General features: G+C 37.8%; 1 protein-coding gene across 5 annotated transcripts in view; it reads left to right on the plus strand.

Moving 5' to 3' along the window:
• OTUD7A (OTU deubiquitinase 7A) overlaps nt 1-20,904 on the plus strand; it is a 108,489-nt gene that overhangs the window by 74,666 nt on the left and 12,919 nt on the right. For all 5 annotated transcript variants that reach the window (XM_042876022.1, XM_042876026.1, XM_042876024.1 and 2 more), the window contains exons 6-12: nt 4,219-4,401; nt 6,645-6,863; nt 10,454-10,555; nt 12,401-12,528; nt 12,895-13,007; nt 17,631-17,758; nt 19,420-19,569. In XM_042876022.1, coding sequence (XP_042731956.1) covers nt 4,219-4,401; nt 6,645-6,863; nt 10,454-10,555; nt 12,401-12,528; nt 12,895-13,007; nt 17,631-17,758; nt 19,420-19,569 — 1,023 coding nt within the window. The remainder of the gene's footprint in view (nt 1-4,218; nt 4,402-6,644; nt 6,864-10,453; nt 10,556-12,400; nt 12,529-12,894; nt 13,008-17,630; nt 17,759-19,419; nt 19,570-20,904) is intronic.

Consider the following 20,904-nt stretch of genomic DNA (forward strand, 5'->3'; position numbering starts at 1 on the left):
TGTAATAATAACGGAAAGAAGAAATTAAACTGCAGCAATAATATATATTTAAGTGAGAACCTGTATGCACTTATGTAAGTGGTTTCGTTCGTTTATATGACTGTGTTCAGCCTTTATTTGCATAAACAACAGTATCTTTGCTTTGCTTTTTCTGCTTGACTGTTTATTTGTGTCATATTTAACCATTACATAGAAATAATTGATACCTATTTCCAGCTTTGTGTGGAACTTAATTGAGGTGTGTGTAGTTCAGCATTAGTAAGAATCAGGAGATTGGCTGAGTCATGGAATGTGTGTGTTCAAGGAGACTGACCCATGGAGGTTAAGAGAGGCAGTAGAAAGATGTTTCCTTCTGAGAACAGCAGAATTAAAAGAAACAACAACAACAACAACAACAAAAAAAACCCAAACCACCACAACATAATTGGTGGGGAAATTTACAGTGTTGTCATATGATTGTACAAAACCATCTCTCCCAAAATAGCTTCTTATTCTTTCCCTCAGGCAGTTCCTTTTATAGTTCTCTTGTGGAAGACTTGGCAAAGGAAGAAGAAACTGAGTAGCTATCAATGTCTTATTCCACAGAGATCAAAATTGTCATTTCCAGCTGTCTGTTCATCTTGAGAGACTTTGCAATCAAGCAGGAAATGGGAAAAAATTGTGTCCTTGCTATGCTATTATTTGAGAGTTTGAACAAAAATTAAACTCATTTTAAAACATGTGGTGTAATACTAGCCTGGTTTTACACCCAAGTTTTTCAGAAAGAGTGAAGCTGATCTGGAATTCCTTTCCTTTGCCTGTCATTATCCATGTTAATCTGCATTGTGCCAAATAGGAAGAGTTGATTTCATTTAAAGTCAACTTGTGCGTTGTTCTATTAGCAGAATGGACATCCTCAGGTGGAAAAGAAGATAATGGTAAACTTTCTATCTTAAATGATTATCTGGTTGAGGGAAGGTTTTTTTGTTTTGTTTTTTTTTTTAAATTAATCTGTTCTGTTAATTGTTCACTGGTCACTCTATGTTGATAAGAACTAAGAATCTGTTAATTGTCTGGAAAATCAGAGGCTGTTTTCTATTTCTCCAGATGCCTTTCTGTATTATTCATCTTTTATCTCTTAGTTTTAATAAATAGAGGAGATGGTATCCAGTGAAAGAGAAGTAACTGAAGAGGTAAAAGAGTTTTTGCAGTTGGAAGGGGTGTTCCTTAGCTTTTTCTCATCGTATTTGTTTTTACATAGCTTATAATTCTGAATTGTTCCTGCAGTCCAAATTCTAAACATTTGGAGAGAGTCCTGTGAAAAAAAGTCTATGAAATAGTGAGGATAAAAGGCCAGAACTTGCTGAGTTCAGAATAGTTCTTGTAACTTCGCCAGCACATACAGCTAGACACATGTTCCATTAAAGAGTTGAGGTTGTCATGGTTCAGCTGAAACGCGTACATAAGGGCTCCTGAGTAGCTTTCATCAAGATACTGGAACGATTGAACGGTGTTGTTTGTTAATAATCTTCACTTCTGGTCCTAAATCTCTAAATGAGATTGATGATCTTACATAATTATGATGATCTCATATAATTATTGGCTATTATGAGCCTGTCAGCCAGCAGCATCACACAAAACACGGAGGCCTACATGTGTTCCAGAAGGAGTCTGGTCTGTCACAAAATGCACCAGCCACATTCAGCTTTTAATTTCCATTGTGCCAAAGGTGAACGCTTTCCACTTCCCTTATGCATCAGGAACACATAAATTAACATCAAATCTGGACATAACTAATTGAGGCTGATAGGAAAAAGAAGAATTTTAAAGGGTTTCCTCTGTTTTAGGGAGCTCAGTCAGTTCACAGGCTTCAGGCCTTACTGCGTTCTCTTGTGAAATGGGGTATTGATGTAACTCCAGGAACAGATATGATTCTCTTTCTATAAGAGCTTTAAATTGATAGATCTTGGGCTATGTCTTTGTTTATAAGGAGCACCTGATGGTAGGACTTTCTCATTTTTCCTCTCAGCCTTGCAGCCAACATTTTCAGCTAAGAACTCTTTTCTGCCTTCTTGGAAGGAAGGCAGTAGTGTAGAGATCAAAGCTGTTTTACTTTCTGCTGTGCACGATGGCTCAAAATCTAAGCTGAAAGATGGCTCGGAGCATAGATGGAGTAAGAGTCCTGGACTTTGTTTTTAGAAATAAGTTATACACCCTGCCAAATACCAGATTTGTGTCTGGTGCTTCGTAAATTTCTGCGGCTGTACGTCCTTGTAGGTAGATTTCATCCCCACAGGGAAAGGGCTGCCTGAACTGAGCATTCTTGCTGAAAACTCTGTTGCTGTTTAACTGCTTTGTTACCGAGCCACTGTGCAGTCTTGTGTAAAATGCAGGGTCAGTGTAATGGGCTAAATGAGGAGATGATGTTCCTTCCACCTAACAGCTGCTACTTCGTATTTGTGGCACAGCTGCTATTCTAAGAACACCTTTGTATACGGCAGTATGGAATATTTGAGTCACAAGGCAGTGACTCTACACTAGTTTTTGAAGGAGTGAAAATGTAGGATTTGTTTGCCAGCAAGACTTCTGTCCTGCAGACAGGGAGACTTTGTTTATTTGGTTAATTATTATAGTTATTATTATTATAATTTTCAGTTTTTTGAATTTTTGATGTAGGTTTAGTTCTGCAAAAGCTTTGCATTATCTTTAGCAACACTTGATTGTGATTTGTTTTCTGTGACTTGTAAAATGTACGTGCAGTGATAGTAAAATATGTAAGACATGCTGGCAAAAGCATTCAGATTTATACTGTTACACTGCTTCTTCAGTAGTCTTTGTTTTCGGAAAGGTATTGCATTTGCATGCTATTTTCATTAAGAATGAAAAAATGACATTGAAAGTAAAGTAGCTGGGCAAATATTGCCTTCTATTAGAATAGTTAAAAATTCTGAAAGATGTGTTCATTTTAGTTATACTGTCATTTTGCCAAAATACTTATTTTCCCATTGTATTTGTCATTTTGAATAATTATGTCCTCTCTTCCTCTTAACTTAGTTTCCTGTTCAGCATCGTTGTCCTCTCTAACCTCTCTCTTCCCCTTTTGCATCATTTTTTTTCCCTCCATGTTTTTGGTCCTGTTCAACTTCAAGCTGCAGTTCCTGTCCTTAAAATACCCTTTGCTGAAGTACTGTATATGTGTATTGTTGCACACTGACCTTTGCTGTGGTCCTCACTACTTAGAGCTCTCTTAGTTCTCTGTCTAAGGTTGCATCCTTTCTGGCATGCTGTTTATCACTAAATCAGGAATTGCTGGTGACCTTTTAAATGTTCTTTTTAACATATTGGAGTAGGTGGATTTGTGAAGGTTGTGAGTGTGGCTTTGTAATTGCATGCTTGCTATTCCTGCTGATTAATGATGAATGTCCCCTAATTGTATGATGTCTATTGTTAACAATTGAAAGAAAATGAGTTTGTTAACTGTTGCAGTGCTGCTGATCTATGCTGTTTTAGCAAAAACAGAGACATAAAAGAACCCACTAAATCTTAAATAAACAGCATGTTGCTCAGGTCTTGCTGCATAAGTGTTATGAGTGTTATCAGCCTGAAAAATAGAGAATCTAGTAACAGTACAGCCAGTGTGGGCTGCCTAAGGTGTGACTGAGTTTTGTTGTTAAGGAGTGTGAGACGTGATCTGACAAAGCGCGTGTTCAACTCTGAGCAAGCGAGGATTACTCATGTTGAGGTCTCTTCCACTGAGAGGTCTCTTCTGTCGGCTAGAGAGGGACAATGTGAGGTGATGGAACCCAACTGAGGGACAGTGTGTCTTACTGTGGTTGGCGTACTGGAGAGCAGCATGAGGACATTTCACCTCCTGAAAAGGGGAGTGCTGAAACATTGCAATAAATTCAAGCAAATGTGCAGCAGTGGATGGGTGCAGAAGGCCGTGTGTTCTACAGATACAAATAATAGAAAACAAACCAAGAACACACGGAAGAGAGAAAAGAGTTGTATCCATGTCTGTTTGCTGTGCACTTTCAAGGTGTTTATCAGCTGTGCATTTTTGTTCAGGAAGGAGCAGTTGTAAATGTTTTTTCCAAAAGCTGATGCTCTAAGTGAAAATGATTTCTCTGTTTAAGTTTGTTCTAAATGCACAGGGGATGGTTTCCAGGCCCCCAGTCTGCTCTCAGACTGTCCTGAGCAGATGTCCTTTTTTTTTTTTGTTTTTTTTTTGTTTGGCAGGCAAAAACTGGGACTTGACAGCAGCTTTAAGTGACTATGAGCAGCTCCGGCAGGTGCACACCGCCAACCTGCCGCAGGTGTTCAACGAGGGCAAGTACTGCAAGCAGCCCGAGCCCGAGCAGCCTCCTCAGGTGACAAAGGCCGAGCGGCCCTGCCTGCAGCGGCAAGATGACATCGCTCAAGGTAAGAGCTCTTCTCTGGGGCTTCTGGGGAGCAGCTTTCTAGATGGTCTGCTTGTGAGTTTTGTGTGTCTGCAGGGAGGTTGAAATCACTGGCAGCCAGCCTGTGATCCACGTCACTGTGACAGTCTTTGCAGAGATGCTATGCATTGCATTTTTCAGCTGTCACAGGCTTTGCCTCAGCTCTACAAGTTGTTTGTTTGTTGTCAATGAGCAATTCAAGTACGGAAATACACTATTGCTAGGCAGTCCTGTGGTACAAAAGGGAATTAGAGGGTGTCAGAGACCACTACTGTATGTAGTGCTTCATGTAGTACTTTTATACTACATGAGACACAAAAAAGCCGTTTTTTAATAAATAATCCATATTTCTGCCTTTGCATTCTTTTTCGTAGTATTTGATTAGGATGTATGAAATCTATGAATAAATTTCAGCTTTTTAATTTTTGATCCCTTATGGCTCCCCTGAAGAAAGAGCATCCCTTCTCAAGTCCCGCAAAATAGAAATTGAAACCTTCAGAACTAAAATGAGTCATGTACCTCAGGCAGCAGATTTGCAGTACAGCATCACAAGCATTAGGATTTACATTTTTTGCTTGCAATTCTGTTTCAAGTTTTCACTCTCTTGCTTGGATTGTTGAAATGCATTTCTTTTTCGTATTAATTATCAAGGAACTGTAGTTAGCACTAAGATTAATCTACAGCTCTGACAGCTTCTCAAGTAGGAAAGCAACAGCAGTAGCGTGGTGATTTTAGCAGAGCTTTCTATGCAGTTGGAACAGAAAGCCTTCCCTTTTCCTGCCAGCTCATCCCTTCTATCAGACGGGAAACATCATCACTGCTCACAAGTATCAGTGAAGCTCTATTTTAAATGGATAGCTTCCACCAGTAGAAAAGGAGCTGCATTGCTTCTTATGACTCCTGAGAGCATGAAATACAGATAAAGGGAGGAAGAGTAGCACACTGTAGTTGGTAAAACTGTTGCTTTCATCCTTATTAGGATCCAACTCACTGTAAAAATCCATGTTAGTATACTACCAAGTTTACACTGAAATGTCTGTCTGATGGTTTTGTCTCTGCAGTGGGTTCTGTGGCATAAGTCTGGTTAAAAGTTATGTTGCATGGGTAACTGAAATCCTTCCTGACCTCTTCACGATCAGAGAGCTATTGCTTACTAAAGCTCTGAAACTGATGTAGGCAGTTTCAGTTATGTCAGACGAGAACAAGAGGTGTATTACAGTTGGTCTTTGTTTGGAAAATGAAGTTGCTTTCAGAGATATAACTGTTTCAGTTCCCTTTAGAATTGTTACCTGTAACATTTTATCAACATCAACAGATCTAACCCTGTTGGTATTACTGAACTCCTGGTATGCACAGTTTTTCTCAATTTTTGTAACTTTCCTGTATTCTAAGTTCAAAAATATATCAGTTTGAACTGAATAATTTATGGTTTTTAACACTTGCAGGGTATTAGTGATTAATTTTTCTCTTACCTGTTTGCTGATACTGAGGACATGTACAGAGAAGTAAAATGACATGGTAGTAATTTGTTCTGTTCTTAAGATTCTAATGCTTATTTTGCTTTGTCAGTCCATTATTAACTGTTTTGTTTATGGCATTTGTCAACAGAGAAGTGAAATCTATCATTTTAGTTTAAACAATACATACTTCTATACCAGACTTGCTATTGTCATGGCTTGTTTTGAACTGTGGATTGATCCTTGGATCAGGATTTTAAAAAATGCTCGTGCCTAAAAACTGAGTTTGTCTGACTTTCATCACAGTGATGATAAAAGTGTGTCCAGGTGGATTGCTCTGAAATTAAACAGTATGGCATTTGATATGGAGTGATTGCAGAATACTGTATCTTTTGATTCACAAGTCAACCTAATTTAAGAGTTCAAAGCAATAATTGATCATTGTAAGTCCACCAGTAATTGTTTCTTGTAATGCATCTCTAGAAACATAAGAATAACTTTTGAACTTCTTGAAAATAAAACGCTTTTCTTTCATGCCATTTCTTTACTATTAATCTGTTTTGAAAGAAGGAGAGTGCAGTTCATCTATAATTTGCCATAGGGAATCCATAATGAGAACTAAGCAATCATTCAGTATGGAGAAATAAACCCCCAAAAATATTAAAGAAGCAGAATGCATTCCAAAGTGAAAAGACTCTCACCAGACTGTCGATGTTGGATGCTTTTCAGTATATTCTTACAGTCTATAATCTCTTTGGCTTCTCTACAGAAAAGCGGCTTTCCAGAGGCATTTCTCATGCCAGCTCAGCCATAGTCTCTCTTGCTCGATCACATGTAGCAAATGAATGCAGCAATGAACAATTTCCTTTGGAGATGCCCATCTACACATTCCAGCTACCAGACCTTAGTGTGTACAGCGAAGATTTCAGAAGCTTCATTGAACGTGACTTAATTGAGCAGGCAACAATGGTTGCTTTGGAGCAAGCAGGTGGGTATGGACTTCACATGGCAGTGGTTGGGTTATCTGATATTCTGCTGTTTTTAATGATGCTTCATTTTTGGAATTTGGGTGTCTTGCACAGGAAAAAAAAATGCCAGAGGAAATACTGTGCTTTGCAGAATGATGCATGCCCTCATCCTCTCTTAAAACTTCATATACTGTCAAATTTGTCTAATAATTCAAAGATAATGCAGAAGGAAGGAATGGAAGACTGATGGAGGAGTCCACCAGTCATGGTGCTTCTAATGCTTGTGAGGAAGTGTCATTGCAGTTAACAAATGCAAACTAACAAAGGAAACCTCTTCAAGATCTGTTGCAGCTTGAGAATATTTTTTAAATATGCAACTTGTACACTGATTATTGTTTTTGTAATAAGAAACTGAAGATTGTGAAAGTAATAGTTCATTACTAACATGAAAAGTTATTTTTTATATTAATTCATATTTATTAGTAGTTTAACATTTTAAGTTAAAGTTTTAATTTGGATGGATATGGAGAAACATATTTGAAATTATTATCTTTACCTGATGAAACAGAAAGTTTATTAATGAACCATGAAATGAACCCATCTGTATGGGCTCAGTGTACTGAGATATTGACTTAAAAGGTTGTGTGTTTAAATAAGCCTAAGCCTGGAAGAGTGAAACTTGCAGAGAAACCACAGATCAGAGAGTGGATGTGCATGGTGTACTTCAGGGAGTGGAAGATACAGGGACAGATGTATTGGTCCAAAAAATAAATCTCATATGGAAGGGTGTGGTAGGACTGAGATACCAGCGAGGATGTAGCTTGCATGCTAGGAAATGGAAGAACGGGCTTTACTAATAAGAACAAAAGGAGATAGAAAACGTAGAATTAGGGTGCTGGTCTGGAGCCAGCAGTCAGTGCTGGTTTGCCTCAAAACCTTAGACTCTAAAATGCAGTCCAGGATTTGCTTCGTAAGCAGCTCAGTCATTTAATGCAGAAAAGATGAGTAAGGAGGTAGAGAGCAGCAGTCCTATCTCTCATTCACGTGTGTCCAAAATCATTGCAAGTGGCAAAAAGACATGCTTACAGGATTATACCATGGAAACCTGCTTAGAATTTCCTGCTTCTGAGTATTCCTTTCAGACCTCTCTGACAGTTAGAATTAATCATTTATTCATTTCTTCATGTTACTTGAATCAGGGCAATACCTTGACTCACACTAGGAAAGCTAATTTGCTTTTTAATAAAATATTACGGCAGTGGAAACAACCAGTAACTGTTTTGTTCCTGGCACTTCTCTTAGTGAAGACTGCTGATCCCCCCATTACTACTTGCTTTGTGAAGGTTTCTTTGTGCCTGGAGCCCCTGGTATCTGAAGAGGAGGCTGTCATGACTCTAAAACTTTCTGGAGAAAGAATTCTTCAGTTGAAATGAGTTTAACAGATCAAACAGCAGATGCTTAATTTAAAAAAACAAACAAAAAAACTCAAAACAAAAAACAAAGCACACCTGTGTTTTCATGTCAAGTGTTGTCATATAAAGTGACCTGTTGTCTGACCACAAATGCTCAGTTTCCCTGTATTGCCTGCCATTGTACACGTGTTGTCTGAAATGAGAAGCATGAATTAATAGGTGTCACTTAGCATCACACGTTTTATTGTCTCTGACCAACAGAGGGCCCAGTTTGACTACACTTTGGTCAGTGACATCAAAACATTGGTGGATAAGATGTATTCCCTGCAAACGACTGTGATCTTATTTTAACAAGAAAAAGAGGAAGACTGTCATTTCAGTAGCTGAGATACTGTTAAGGGAGGAGAGATGTGTGTGCTTGAGTTCTGGTTTAAGGGCATAAATTTCAATAGGAGGAGGAAAAAAAAAAAAGCTGATTAGGCAAGAGAAGGAGCAGCAGATTACTGCTAAAAAAAAACCAAGAACACCATAGATTGGGGGTGCAAAAATGCTAAAAAAAAAAAAAGCCTGTAGCACATTTTGTTTGACATCCCCAAATGAGATGGATGTCTTTAAAAGGATTTAAATTCTGTTTCTACATACTTAAGCACTTGCTACCATTATATCTTTATGTGAAAGGATGTTCAGTTTGCTTCCTACCTGTAGAGAAACTCCTGTTTCACTCAAAAATGCTGTCAGATCATAAACAGAAGACAGCATTCCTTGGTCTCTCTCTGCTACTGCAGTGTGTCTGTTACTATTTGTGTGATTGCCTTCTGAATTTCTCCTAGACATTTAGAGTTCATCAATGTGTACAATTTATATACTCATAAAAGCATTTGAGGCTTTTGTGCATCTCGTAACCCCAGCTGCTCATTATTGCCTGGAATGAGGTCAGTGTGCAGGGTATGTGCAGACTGAGGGCTCTTGCAGCAATCAGTGTAGTTCTGCAAGGGAGGATGGCTCAGGTTGTGATAATCTTAAATGGGATCTGGGTGAAAGGAATTACATAATTCTAAGCATTTTACTGCAGCAGGTTGATTTCTGTTACCATACTTGTGCTGTGTGCAGTTAAGGTGTAGCCTCACAGAGAAGCTGCTTGGCTGCAGGGGAGATACTGGCAGCACCCAAACTGCTGTGCTGATGGGCTCTCAAATACATCATGTGGGCAGCAGAACAGCTACAAAAAGTGCTCTAAACACAGTGGGTTTTTTTTATTGCTTTCCTTAAACATTACTCAGTATAACAACTAAACCTGAACCTGAAAACTAATTTTTATGAAGCATATAATGCAGCTGCATATTTTGCCTGTGTTTCACACTCCTGAAAACAAATCCCTAAAGTTATGAAAACGTTTGATTTCAGACTGTTAAAAATTAAGCTTTGATTTAAAAGAAATATAAATAAATGCATTTGAGACAATAGGAGCGTTTTCCTAGCTAAGATTTTTTAACAGACTTTCAAGTATATGTCAGGTGCTGGAGTCACAACCATCAGAATTACAAGAAAATGATACTCATTTCCTCTTTTCTGGATTACATTTCCTCTCTGGAATACGTTTATGTAATTTGGTTCTAGTATGAACAGCAAGTATTTTCTCACACTAAAATGGAATGCAGTAATGTTGTGGAAAAACACATCTCTGATTATGAAATAAGCTGGTAAACTGAGCAGGAGCTCTCTGCTGGGTATGTGTAGCCAGTTATACGTAGTTGTACACTTCTGTGCCATCTCAGTTTATGACTTTGGATTTGCATTCTGGTTGGTAACCTCAGTATTGCTGGTGCATCAGCCCAAAAAGAAGCATTTACTTGGTCAGTTTTACTTCTACAGTTATTTCTACATGCACAGCTCAGTATTACATTTCAAGAACATCAGTGTATGCGAGTAGTTTTGTAGATGGGCAGTTTTCTGGAAGTACAGTCTACTGGAGAAGTGAAAGAGAGGCTCTTTTTAGCCTTCTTTCCTTAAGGAAACTAAGCACATGTCAGCAAACTGCCTTTTAAGGTATCATTGTAACATTGTTGGTTCTTTTTCTAATTTAAATCTGACAGTTTCAAATAGCCTTCAACATTACATATCATCACTGTGTGACTCTACACAGTACTCACCTTCCTTTAGTACCCATTATGTCATTTTAATGGATGCTTTCTTTTCAGGTCGTTTGAACTGGTGGTCCACAGTGTGTACAAGCTGCAAACGTCTTCTTCCCTTGGCCACAACAGGTGATGGAAACTGCCTCCTGCATGCTGCCTCTTTAGGTAAGGAAGAATGTGTGCATGGAGTCTTCTGCCAGAAATATTTACGAGTTTGCTCTGTGCCTAGTGAAAGCTCAGAAACAAATGGAATGCAAAGAATTCCATTAAAAGTCTGGTTCTGGAGAACATTCTTCAAACTTCACTTAGAGAATTGATTGTTGTAGGCATTCTTGAGGGATGAAGGTGTAAATTTTGTGAGGTGATATCACAAGTATAATTGGAACAATATCAAAAAACCCTTTCCATAAACAGCAGTGTGCATTTTCCTTACATATGGGGGATTGTCCTCTCTGTGGGCAAGGAGTTGCGTTTGTTGTCCTCTGGCTTGTGTTAAACAGTTCTACTCATTCCTTCAAGATTTCAACTATATGGAAAACAGACTTTGGAGTGAATTAAAAATTGGACAAATTGTGGCTACTCAGCCTTGAGAAGGGAAAGCTTCGGGGGGAGCTGAGAATGGCATTTCAATGCCTGAAGCCCCCTTTGAAAAGGAGAGGGAACAGACTCTTTCGTGGTATCTGTTGTCACAGGACAAATAGAAATGGTTTCAAACTGAAAGAGAGAAGATTCAGACTGGGTCTGAGCAAGAAGTTTTTCACTGTATGGGTTATGACATACTGGCACAGGTTGCCCAGAGAGATGAGGTATGACATTCAGGGTCAGGCTGCATGGGGCTCTGAGCACTTGATCTAGCTGCAGATGACACTGTTCACTGCAGGGGAGTTGGATTGGGTGACCTTTAAAGATCCCTTCCAATTCAAAGCATTCCATGATTCTGTGAAAAGTAGTTTCCAGTTAATTAATCATTAATACAAGATCTGTGAAGCCTTTTTTCAAAGTATATCAAATAAATAGAAACCTGTGAATCCAAAAGTCTTTGATGTTTGCTCCGTATCATAACTATCATGAGGAAGGTTCTTCTGTTGTTCCCATCGCTAAAATCTTGTACCAGCAGACCTCCCAAAAGCAATTTTGTGAAAAACATTAGGATTTTTAATCATTTTGAAGGGACTGTTCTTTTTGAAAATAATAGTAAAAAGATACATATATGTATGATTTTTTCCAAGGATCCTTTTTATCTTTGCCTACTCTATTTTTTTGCTTAGAGGAAGTGTATATTATTTACAAAAAATGCTGGAAGTATTTTGACTTGCAAAATTTGAAATATACATATTTAATGCCAGCAGCTGATAATATAACTGAAACTTGGATGTCTGTGGGCATGTGTCTCAATGAGTGTTCTGTTCTTTTGTCATGGTTACTGCTTGACTGTCCGAAGATCTGTGAACTGTCTTAAAAGGAGCTTGCAAGCCTATGGCTGGTTGTATTTTTAGACTTCCAATCATCTTGAATGCTTTTTGTTTGGATGTTGAAGCCAAAAGAAATTGGCCATCATGCTGTGTAAGAGTGGACGCCTGTGGGCGTCAGAATCATCATCTGTGATGCACAGAAGAGCCTGCAGGTGTCATTAGTATTCTTGTGTCTGCAAGCTCTGCTGGCAGCTGGAACTAGTAACTAGAAGTAACCTGTGTGCTGAATATTCCATTGCTTGCAGCACAGTTTGTTACCTGCAAGCACATACTGAAACAGCTCACATCCTTGTTGTTCTTTGGGCAAAGTTTAAGCTTTGTTAAAATTCCCTTTTATTGTTCACTGCTTTATCTGTATATTGACCCTTTTGGAAGGAAACATTAGAAATAATGAGTAGATTTCTTGCCAAGAAAAGTCTTAAATAATGTATAAGCTATGTTGCTTTTGCTCATAGGACAATATTAATTATATTAGTACTTGTTATATCTGTTTTAATGTAGTTTCTTTAAAATTGAGTGCCTTCTTGTGATACTGTAGGAATGTGGGGATTTCATGACCGGGATCTTGTTCTACGGAAAGCACTCTACACTATGATGAGAAGTGGAGCTGAAAGGGAAGCACTGAAAAGAAGGTGGAGATGGCAACAGACCCAGCAGAATAAGGAGGTCTGTATGGTCTAAAGGCAACCTTGTCAGCATAAAAAGAACAATTCTGAACTTTATGAAAGTTTCATTTGCTATCAGATTCCTTCTTCTTCCATTCTGCACTGGGGAGAGAGATTTGTATTCAGAATTTGAACCTCAGAATGAAATGTATTCGTAGCTTTGTGGGCATAACTATGCACGGTTAGTTCTTACAGTTAGTGTCTTAGATCTTCCTAGTAAATTAATATTCTTTTCATCTGAATAAGAATGTTGAACTATTAATGTATCATGTAAGAAGCTCAAAAGTTAATTGCATATACTGCTACAGAGCGCTGCTCAAATTTTTTTACCAGCATAACTACAAATGTGTTTAATTCTCTCCCATAGTCAGGTTTAGTGTATACAGAAGAAGAATGGGAGCGGGAGTGGAATGAACTGCTTAAGCTGGCATCCAGTGAGCCTCGCACACATTTCAGCAAAAATGGAGGCACTGGTGGTGGGTGAGTGCAGAGTATGCGTATCTTGCAGTGCTTTTGTTCCAAAGTATAAGACTATCAACCAGCCTTAATGCAAGAGCTTTTGTTTTTCAGTCTAGTTTTTGTAATGAAGAATATTTAGGTTTGTGTACTCAGTTCGTTTTTTCCTCTAGCTACTGATTCCCCCAAAGAAAACTGTATGTGAAAAGTAAGTTGGCAAAGCATAAAACATAATGAAGAAATAAAATGTTCAAAAAAATATTTTTTACATACAATATATTCTTTATGTACAATTCAAACTGTATTTGAAATTATATTGCATTTTCCTTTTAAATTTGTGATACCAGGAATAGGGAAATCTAATGCAGAAGGAAGACGATGATCAAATTATCAGCCATAATGGTTTTCAGTTTCTTCTATTTTAATTTTTTTTTAATTGATTGGTTTTCATTTTACTTCTCAGTTTGTTTTCCACATTTGTAGATATTTTTCTGTTTATATGCTTTAGTCTTCTAATGCAGTTCAATTCACGTTTCTCTTAAACTTGGCCATTTACCACTAGTTTTCCCAGCTTCTGTCTTTAATTCTGCAAACTTCATGTAGTTTATAGTTTCACTATATTCCAATCAGAGATGTCATGAAATGTTGCATTTGGCAGACTTTACCTTTATTTCCCAGACAGTTCAAAAGGCAATACCACACACTGTTGTATAGAGAACAAATTTAAATTGTTTTTCCATGGTTCACATTTCTTTTTCAAATTGGAAAGAAGTAAGGATAAATACGGAGCAGTTCATTTTTCCTTTAAAAGAATCATGCAATGCGTCCAGTGTTCAAAATAACAGAGACTCTGCAAAGAAAAAGGAACATCAAAACAGTGTTTTTGAGATGGAGTTTATTACATTCTCTACTTTAGGTACTATATTAAGAGAGCTTGCAGATTAGTCTTTGAATTATAGATGAAGCGTTCTCCTTTGGTGTCAGGATTAGCAAAAGCATCAGAATTTGTATGTGCTTCAAAAGAATTCAGTGACAAGCTTAGGAATGATGCTGCTTCATTCACCTACAAATTTTAATACATTTTTGAGATTGAAGTACGTGTAAAGGTGACCAGCAACTGTCACTAAACTTTCACAGATTTCTGTTCTGAGAATATGTTCTTTCTGAGGCTTGAATGTTGGAGAAATAGATGAAGGGAACACTGAAAAACCTTGCTCTTGCCTTTTTGTTCCCAGCATGTAAAATCCTTCAAGCAAATCAACTTCAAATCAACTGTGAAGCAAAGTCTGATTTTGAAGTGGATTTGCACATCCTTCTGTAAATGTTTTTTTTTTAAAAATAGATTATTATAATTGTTTCATTTCCGTGAAGCAAAATGTATTTTGAAACATACTTACTTTGAAAGTGGATGATACTCATTTTTAGACATGCACGTCAGCTTCTGGCTCGCTGTCTTATATGATGTTGGCATCTTGTTAAAAAAGTCAGGTGATTTTAAATGGGTAAGAAGAGAGGAAAGGTTTCTGTAGTCTTTCCATGTGTCATTAGAATTTTATTTACTGCAGCAACACCAGAATGTTCCAAAGGTAGTATCTCTCAGCTATATGTAATTTGGGTTTTCAGACTTGGTTAGGTACTCAGAGTAATTCAAGAAAATATCCAAACTGCTGCATCCATCAAAGACCCTCATCTTGCAGAGGATTTAGTTTGGATCTTTTTTTAATAAAGGTAATGCCTAAAAACAAGTATTATTTTATGTGTTTGTCTGTTACAGGAGTGCTGTTCCTTTCTCACTATTTCATATATTTCAGTATATGAAGCAGTTAACAGATGCAAATAGAATAAGGTTCAGTATTGCAAATAGTGCATCTTTTATACTAGCTGATGTTTCTTACGACTAATGGATGCTTTATCAAGCTTGTTTGTCCCTGAGAAAAAAGTTTTGAGATTTTATAGAGTAAGAAATAAAAAGCAGAACTTGAGATATAATTTTTAATCCCCTTTGGTTAATGCAGTATTGTGGGTCTGATCCAAACCATAATGGTACATATTGGAAAAAAATGCTTTTATCTGTGTTACCTTTTTGGGACAGCGAATTATCCCAATACGTTTACCAGTCAGTGATGTACTCCAAGCAAGCAATCACTAGCACATGCTCTTCTACATTGTTTCCCTCTTGTTGCTGTCAAAAGTTTTGTAAGCTTTTCCATAAAATAATGTTTAAAACAAACCTAGCAATTGCATTTCACTATATGGAAGAAAAAGGCTTTTTGAAGTTCTTACAGATAGAGAAAATAAGACTATTCAGATGAATAAGATAACAAATAGCTTAAGGAATTTAAGGATCTTAGTCGATAAATTGTATTATATGATTGTGCTTCCCTATTTGTTGGAGTAAATTTGGTCTGAAACAAGTTTGTTGCAGGCATTAAAACCTTATGAGAGAAGACTTCATCTCTTTCCCCTGCATAGGTGGTGGTATAGAATTCTTCCTGTTAGGTTCAGTATGAAGACAGTGATTGTTTTTGGTATGTAGTGACTGTTTAGTAACTTATTTGAGGGATGATGTTCCTCAAATACACTGTTGTAGTTGGCCAGCTGAGGTCCAGTGTGTAATGAAGTTTATCTCCTCGTTGATGTAGATGTTTCTCCAACTTGGTTGTCTTTTCTTTTGTTTGGGTTTGGTGGCCAAGGGCATCCCATCCCAGTGGGGGAGCAGTCATGACTCAAGTGCCACATTGTGTAGATATGGCATTTAAGGACATGTTTTTTGGGTGTGGTGGTGATGGGTTGATGGCTGGACTTGATGATTGAGGTCTTTCCAGCCTTTACGATTCTGTATACATGGTGGTTTAAATACAAGTGTGTGGTTGAATTTGTATTTTTGACTCGTGATACTGTTGAGAATAGATGTTTAGACTGTAGATGAATTTCACAGGTACTGATTTGCTTTGTAATTTCTGGTGGAAAATATGACAAATCTTGCTGTATATTCTGTGAGTCTTGTCTGATATTCCTTTCACATCCAGGTATCTTTTCTAGTAGACAGTCTGTTATTCTCTTTCTTTTCTTTCATTGCTTGTGCCTTTCAGACATCAGATGATGACTAGAGCAGAAACTGCCTCAAGCATCATGGATAGGATTGAGATAGCTCAATCTCTTTTTCTTTTTTTTTAATTGCACCATACTGTGTGTACTTGCATTTGTCAAATTCTTTTAGAAGGTAATTATTCTTTTTGTCCACCTTTTAAAGTTTGGGACTATTTTGGACGCAAAACATTGTATTGTCAAACTGTAAAATGTTATCTGTCAGTACCCTTATCTGGAAGAAATAGATGTTGGAAGGCATTTCCATACTTCTGATGAGTAAAGAAGATGAGTTTAATAGATTTTGTCCCATGATGTCTGATAAACATAGTGGTATCAAAAATTTGAGAAGAGAAAAAAAAAAACAACAAAGGCAGAAAACTCTTCAAGTGCCCTAATTGGCTTCCAGTTACATTTTATGTCAGTTTTTAAGAATTCCTTCCAAGAACAGCACTTTTTTGTCATCATTTTAATGTACTTGCTCACTGTGAAGCTGATTGGGTGTTAATCCTACTTAGACCCATGGAATGCTCCTGAATAAACCATATATTTTAATCTGCAAATGAAATATGACCTGTCTACTCTACTTACTCCAGCTAGATTAAGGAGATGGTAATTGGATCGATCCTGTTAAAAGGCCAACTTACAGGAAAAAAAAAAAACTTCTCTGTAGTGCTGTTTTATTGTTCAACTATCACATTCAGTTGCCCCACCATGTAGGATTCTTGTATAGATTTTTTTCTATGTGTTTTCTGAACCATGAAACTCCCCTGATAAAACTAGTTCACTATGTCTCACCCCAGTACGTACTGATTTATATTCCTTCTGTATTCTCTAAAAAAGAAATGAAAATTTTCACCTCATCCTCAGGCGAATGTTTAAGTGGGAGAGATGATCTTACCTCCAGATGTGCTGATCTATTTCAATTATCTATATATATTCAAGATGAAATGCTTAGAATTCTGATTTTGGAAATCTAAAGGAAGGTGAAAATTATCTCACTGGGAAAACCGATAGCAAAATGAATCTCCGGTTATTTCAGCAGATACTCTTTTCCATCTTAAGAATGTTTTGGTAATGATCAGAGGAAAATGCTTTGCTCAACTTTTCAAGTTAAATTCCACCTACTCAGGCTGATGTTGTTTTTTATATTGCTAAGGTAACTTTCTATATTATGGTTAGAGGAATTAGAAGAACTTTTAGCTTTCCATTGCAGAATCTCTCTGCCCATGTTGTCATGTGAAATGACTGTTTTTATGATTGGAAGCAGTTGTCCACCAGCAGTTTGCCTGAGATTTACCTTTTCAGTTCTAGCTACGCTACCAGACAATATCTCAGTAATGAATTTTGATGACTAATAAGCCTGCGTGGTGTCTGCAAGTAAAAACATTTTCTGTAGCTTTTACTTTATTCCCAAAAATATGTTTTTCTTTCCAATTTCTCTTGGTTTATTTCAGTAACTGGAATGTGTGTTTCAGAAGAGTAGGAGTATGAGTAACAAGGAAGAGGAAATAGCTGCCCTGGGTTGGTTTTCTGAAGTTTAAATGCTGTGTCTTCCAGGGTTGATAATTCAGAAGATCCAGTGTATGAGAGCTTAGAAGAGTTCCATGTGTTTGTCTTGGCCCACATTTTAAGACGACCTATTGTTGTAGTAGCAGACACAATGTTACGAGACTCTGGTGGAGAAGGTGAGAGTTTTTCAATGGAAATTGATGCCCCTATTTACCTCAGTCACTCCAAAACCAATGCCTCCTATTTATTTTCATGGAAGCTGCACCAGCTACAAAGAGTATGATAACACTATTTGATTGAGTAAATTCTCAGCTACAAAACTCTGTTTTCCAACATAGTCACTACCATTAGCTATGCATTTTCTCCAGCAATGGACATGAGCTGGCATGCTACACTCATAAAAATCTGCACCAGTGGAGAAGACCTCCTGATTCACAGCTGCCATGATGTTCCTTGTAAAATGTTCCCTGTGCAGTCCATCTTTCCTTGGCCTGAGCAGATGGAAGTCAGAAGGTGCCAAATCCAGACTGTATGATGGGTACAGTAGGACAGTTCAGCCAAGACTGACGATGTACTCTACAGTCTTCAAACTGCTATGAGGCCTGGTGTTGTTGTGTTGCAAAAGAAAGCCTATCATCTCTGGCCTGACTGGAAGTTAGAGCCTTCATTTAGTCACCGTTGCCTTCATTTAGTCACCGTTGCAGTGTAGCAGTCAGAGTTGGTTGGTTGTTTCTGGAAGTGCAGAAGGATCACCCCTTTCCTGTCCCAGAAGAGGGTGCATATCACTTTACCCACTGAAGGGTGTTTTGAACTTTTTTTCAGTGAGAAATTCTTATGCCTGCACTCCATGGTTTGCAAGTTTTGACTCCAGCTCGGTGGTGACACCATGTCTCTCTACCAGTAGTGATGAGATTGAGGAAAATGTCACTTCCAGCCTAATATTGATCTAACAATCCCTGACAAACCTGCATGTGGTATTCAGTCTGTTCCTAAGTGAGCATTTATGGGACACTCCTGACACAAATGTTGTGATATTCCAAAATTGCCACCATCATTTCCAAATATTAAAGCCAATATTAAGCTCCATACACAGTTCCCTGGTCATAATCCACTGATTGGCATTGATAGCTGATTGAGGCGGTCTTCATTTCATGGTGTGACACCTGTGCATGGCCTTCCAGAACATGGTGATATTTCACATTGCTATTATCATGGCTGAAATGTACCACCCTCTGTCTCACTGTGCTCACATCCACTGTTTGGGTTCCAGAAACATTCAGTAAGTGTCAATGAATTGTCAGTAGGTGCAGTTCTTCCACATGGAGGAATTCAATTCTAAACCTTTGCTTCATCTGCACTTCCATGTCAGATTCTATTTTGTCGGACTGCCCCTCTGCTGCCATCCCACCAACAGGCACCTCTGACGTTGTGGGCCAATATAATAAAATATTATTTAATAAATAATATTAAAAAATAAAAATTATTAGTAAAAATAGAGGCAATACTTTTGGAGCTTTGTCCTTACGGATATGTTAAACATGTAACAGTCATCAAGATCTTGTTAAAATACTTCTATATCTTTACTAGTAAACAGGCTAAGGAAAGTATATGTAAAGGTGGAGTGTTTTCATTATTGCCCTTAGTGTATTTCCTGATAATTTTATAACAAAATTTTACCTGCTGTTATGACTGTTTCCCCTATTGATTGCTCCACTTCAGAGCTCTTCTCCTTGAGCTCTGAAAACAGTGTAGCACAGCTGTTACATACAGTAAAAGCAACATTAGTGTCTTTTTTCATAGTTAAAAGAAAAAAAGTAATCTTATTTTGTCATTGCAGCATTTGCACCTATACCATTTGGAGGAATTTATTTGCCACTTGAAGTTCTACCTAACAGATGCCATTGCTCACCTCTGGTTCTAGCCTATGATCAGGCACATTTCTCTGCTCTTGTTTCCATGGAACAAAAAGATCAACAGAGAGAGCAAGGTATGTATAAACACAAAAATATATATAAACACAAAACTCAGGAATATGTTTCGAACACAATGCACTAAGTACTTTCATAGACCTGTAAGCATATCTGTCTATCAGAAAGGAAGCAATATCCACTAAATTTTATTTTTTACAGTCTAGACCTTAGTGTGGAATCAAAACTGTGAGCCAAGAACTATTCAGTTCTAATCTTTGCTTTATCACTGTGTCTTTTTACATATATAAATAGCTGTAATTGTAGTTATCTGCTGTGCTTCTAAGTTCTTGAAGGACTGTGTTAATTAGGGTTTGTAAAGCATTTAGAAAGCTAAGTGTGAATTAGGTAATGAAAGGCCTCTTCTAGTACACTAAATGTACTTGTTTTTCCATTTTAAAACATCTAGTGAAAATGTTTTTATCTTTATACCTTATCTTCTGTTTAACTTTATAATAGTGACAACAAAGGCTGAACAAACTTTTGTGTGTCAGGTTTGAGCTTCTTGGATACAGGATTAAAATTGACAAGAATGTCAGGAGTGGATTAATTCCTGCGCAAGCAGCCCAGGAGGTAGCTGTAACTGCCCTTAACTTGAAGACCTCTTTGCCTAATAGATATCTGTGAGAAGTAATACAGCACTTGGTCGTCCTACCCTTCTCTTGCTTCCCAGCACCCAAATCCAGGGTAGTTAACTAGCTACTACTGGGCTTGATGTGCTGAGAATTTTCATAAGCCAGACTGCTGTTTGGAACAGTCTGGATGCTCTCCCTCATTAGTAGAAAGTCAGTATCTCGTAGGGAATCCATCTCTCACTGTATCACAGAACATAGTGGAATAGTTCACCTGGAAGGGATCTTCAGAGATCTCCTAACTTCCTGACCTTTTCAGGACTAATCTAAAGCTAAAGCATATCGTGGAGGGCCTTACCCAAATGCCTCTTGAATGCTGACAAACATGGGGCACCAACCACCTCTCTGATAAGCCTGGACCAGTGTTTTACCACCTTATGGTAAAGAAGCCCTTCCAGATGTCCAGCTTGAACCTCCCCTTGCTCAGCTCTGTGTCATTCTCTTGCATCCTGTCATTGGTTACCTAGATATGTGTCTAACTATAGAAGTTAATATCTTCATACTGCAAGTCTGACTTAGCTGCAGCTACTTGCAGAATAAGTGATAGAAATGTCAGCAGAAAACCTTAAGTGATTTAGAGCATGTTAATATTTGATTCTTCCCCGTCCGCACTGAACCTATATCCTACATAGCTGGATTATTGCTAGTGTTGTGGTCCACAAGGCTACAATAAAATTTTTGCTGTATTAGTTGCTTTCTTAGTCCCAGTGTTTGGTCAATGAG

The sequence above is a fragment of the Lagopus leucura genome, unplaced genomic scaffold (genome assembly GCF_019238085.1).
Source record: "Lagopus leucura isolate 7727_CA_CO unplaced genomic scaffold, USGS_WTPT01 Super-Scaffold_100015, whole genome shotgun sequence".
In the NCBI taxonomy this organism is placed as follows: Eukaryota; Metazoa; Chordata; class Aves; order Galliformes; family Phasianidae; genus Lagopus; species Lagopus leucura.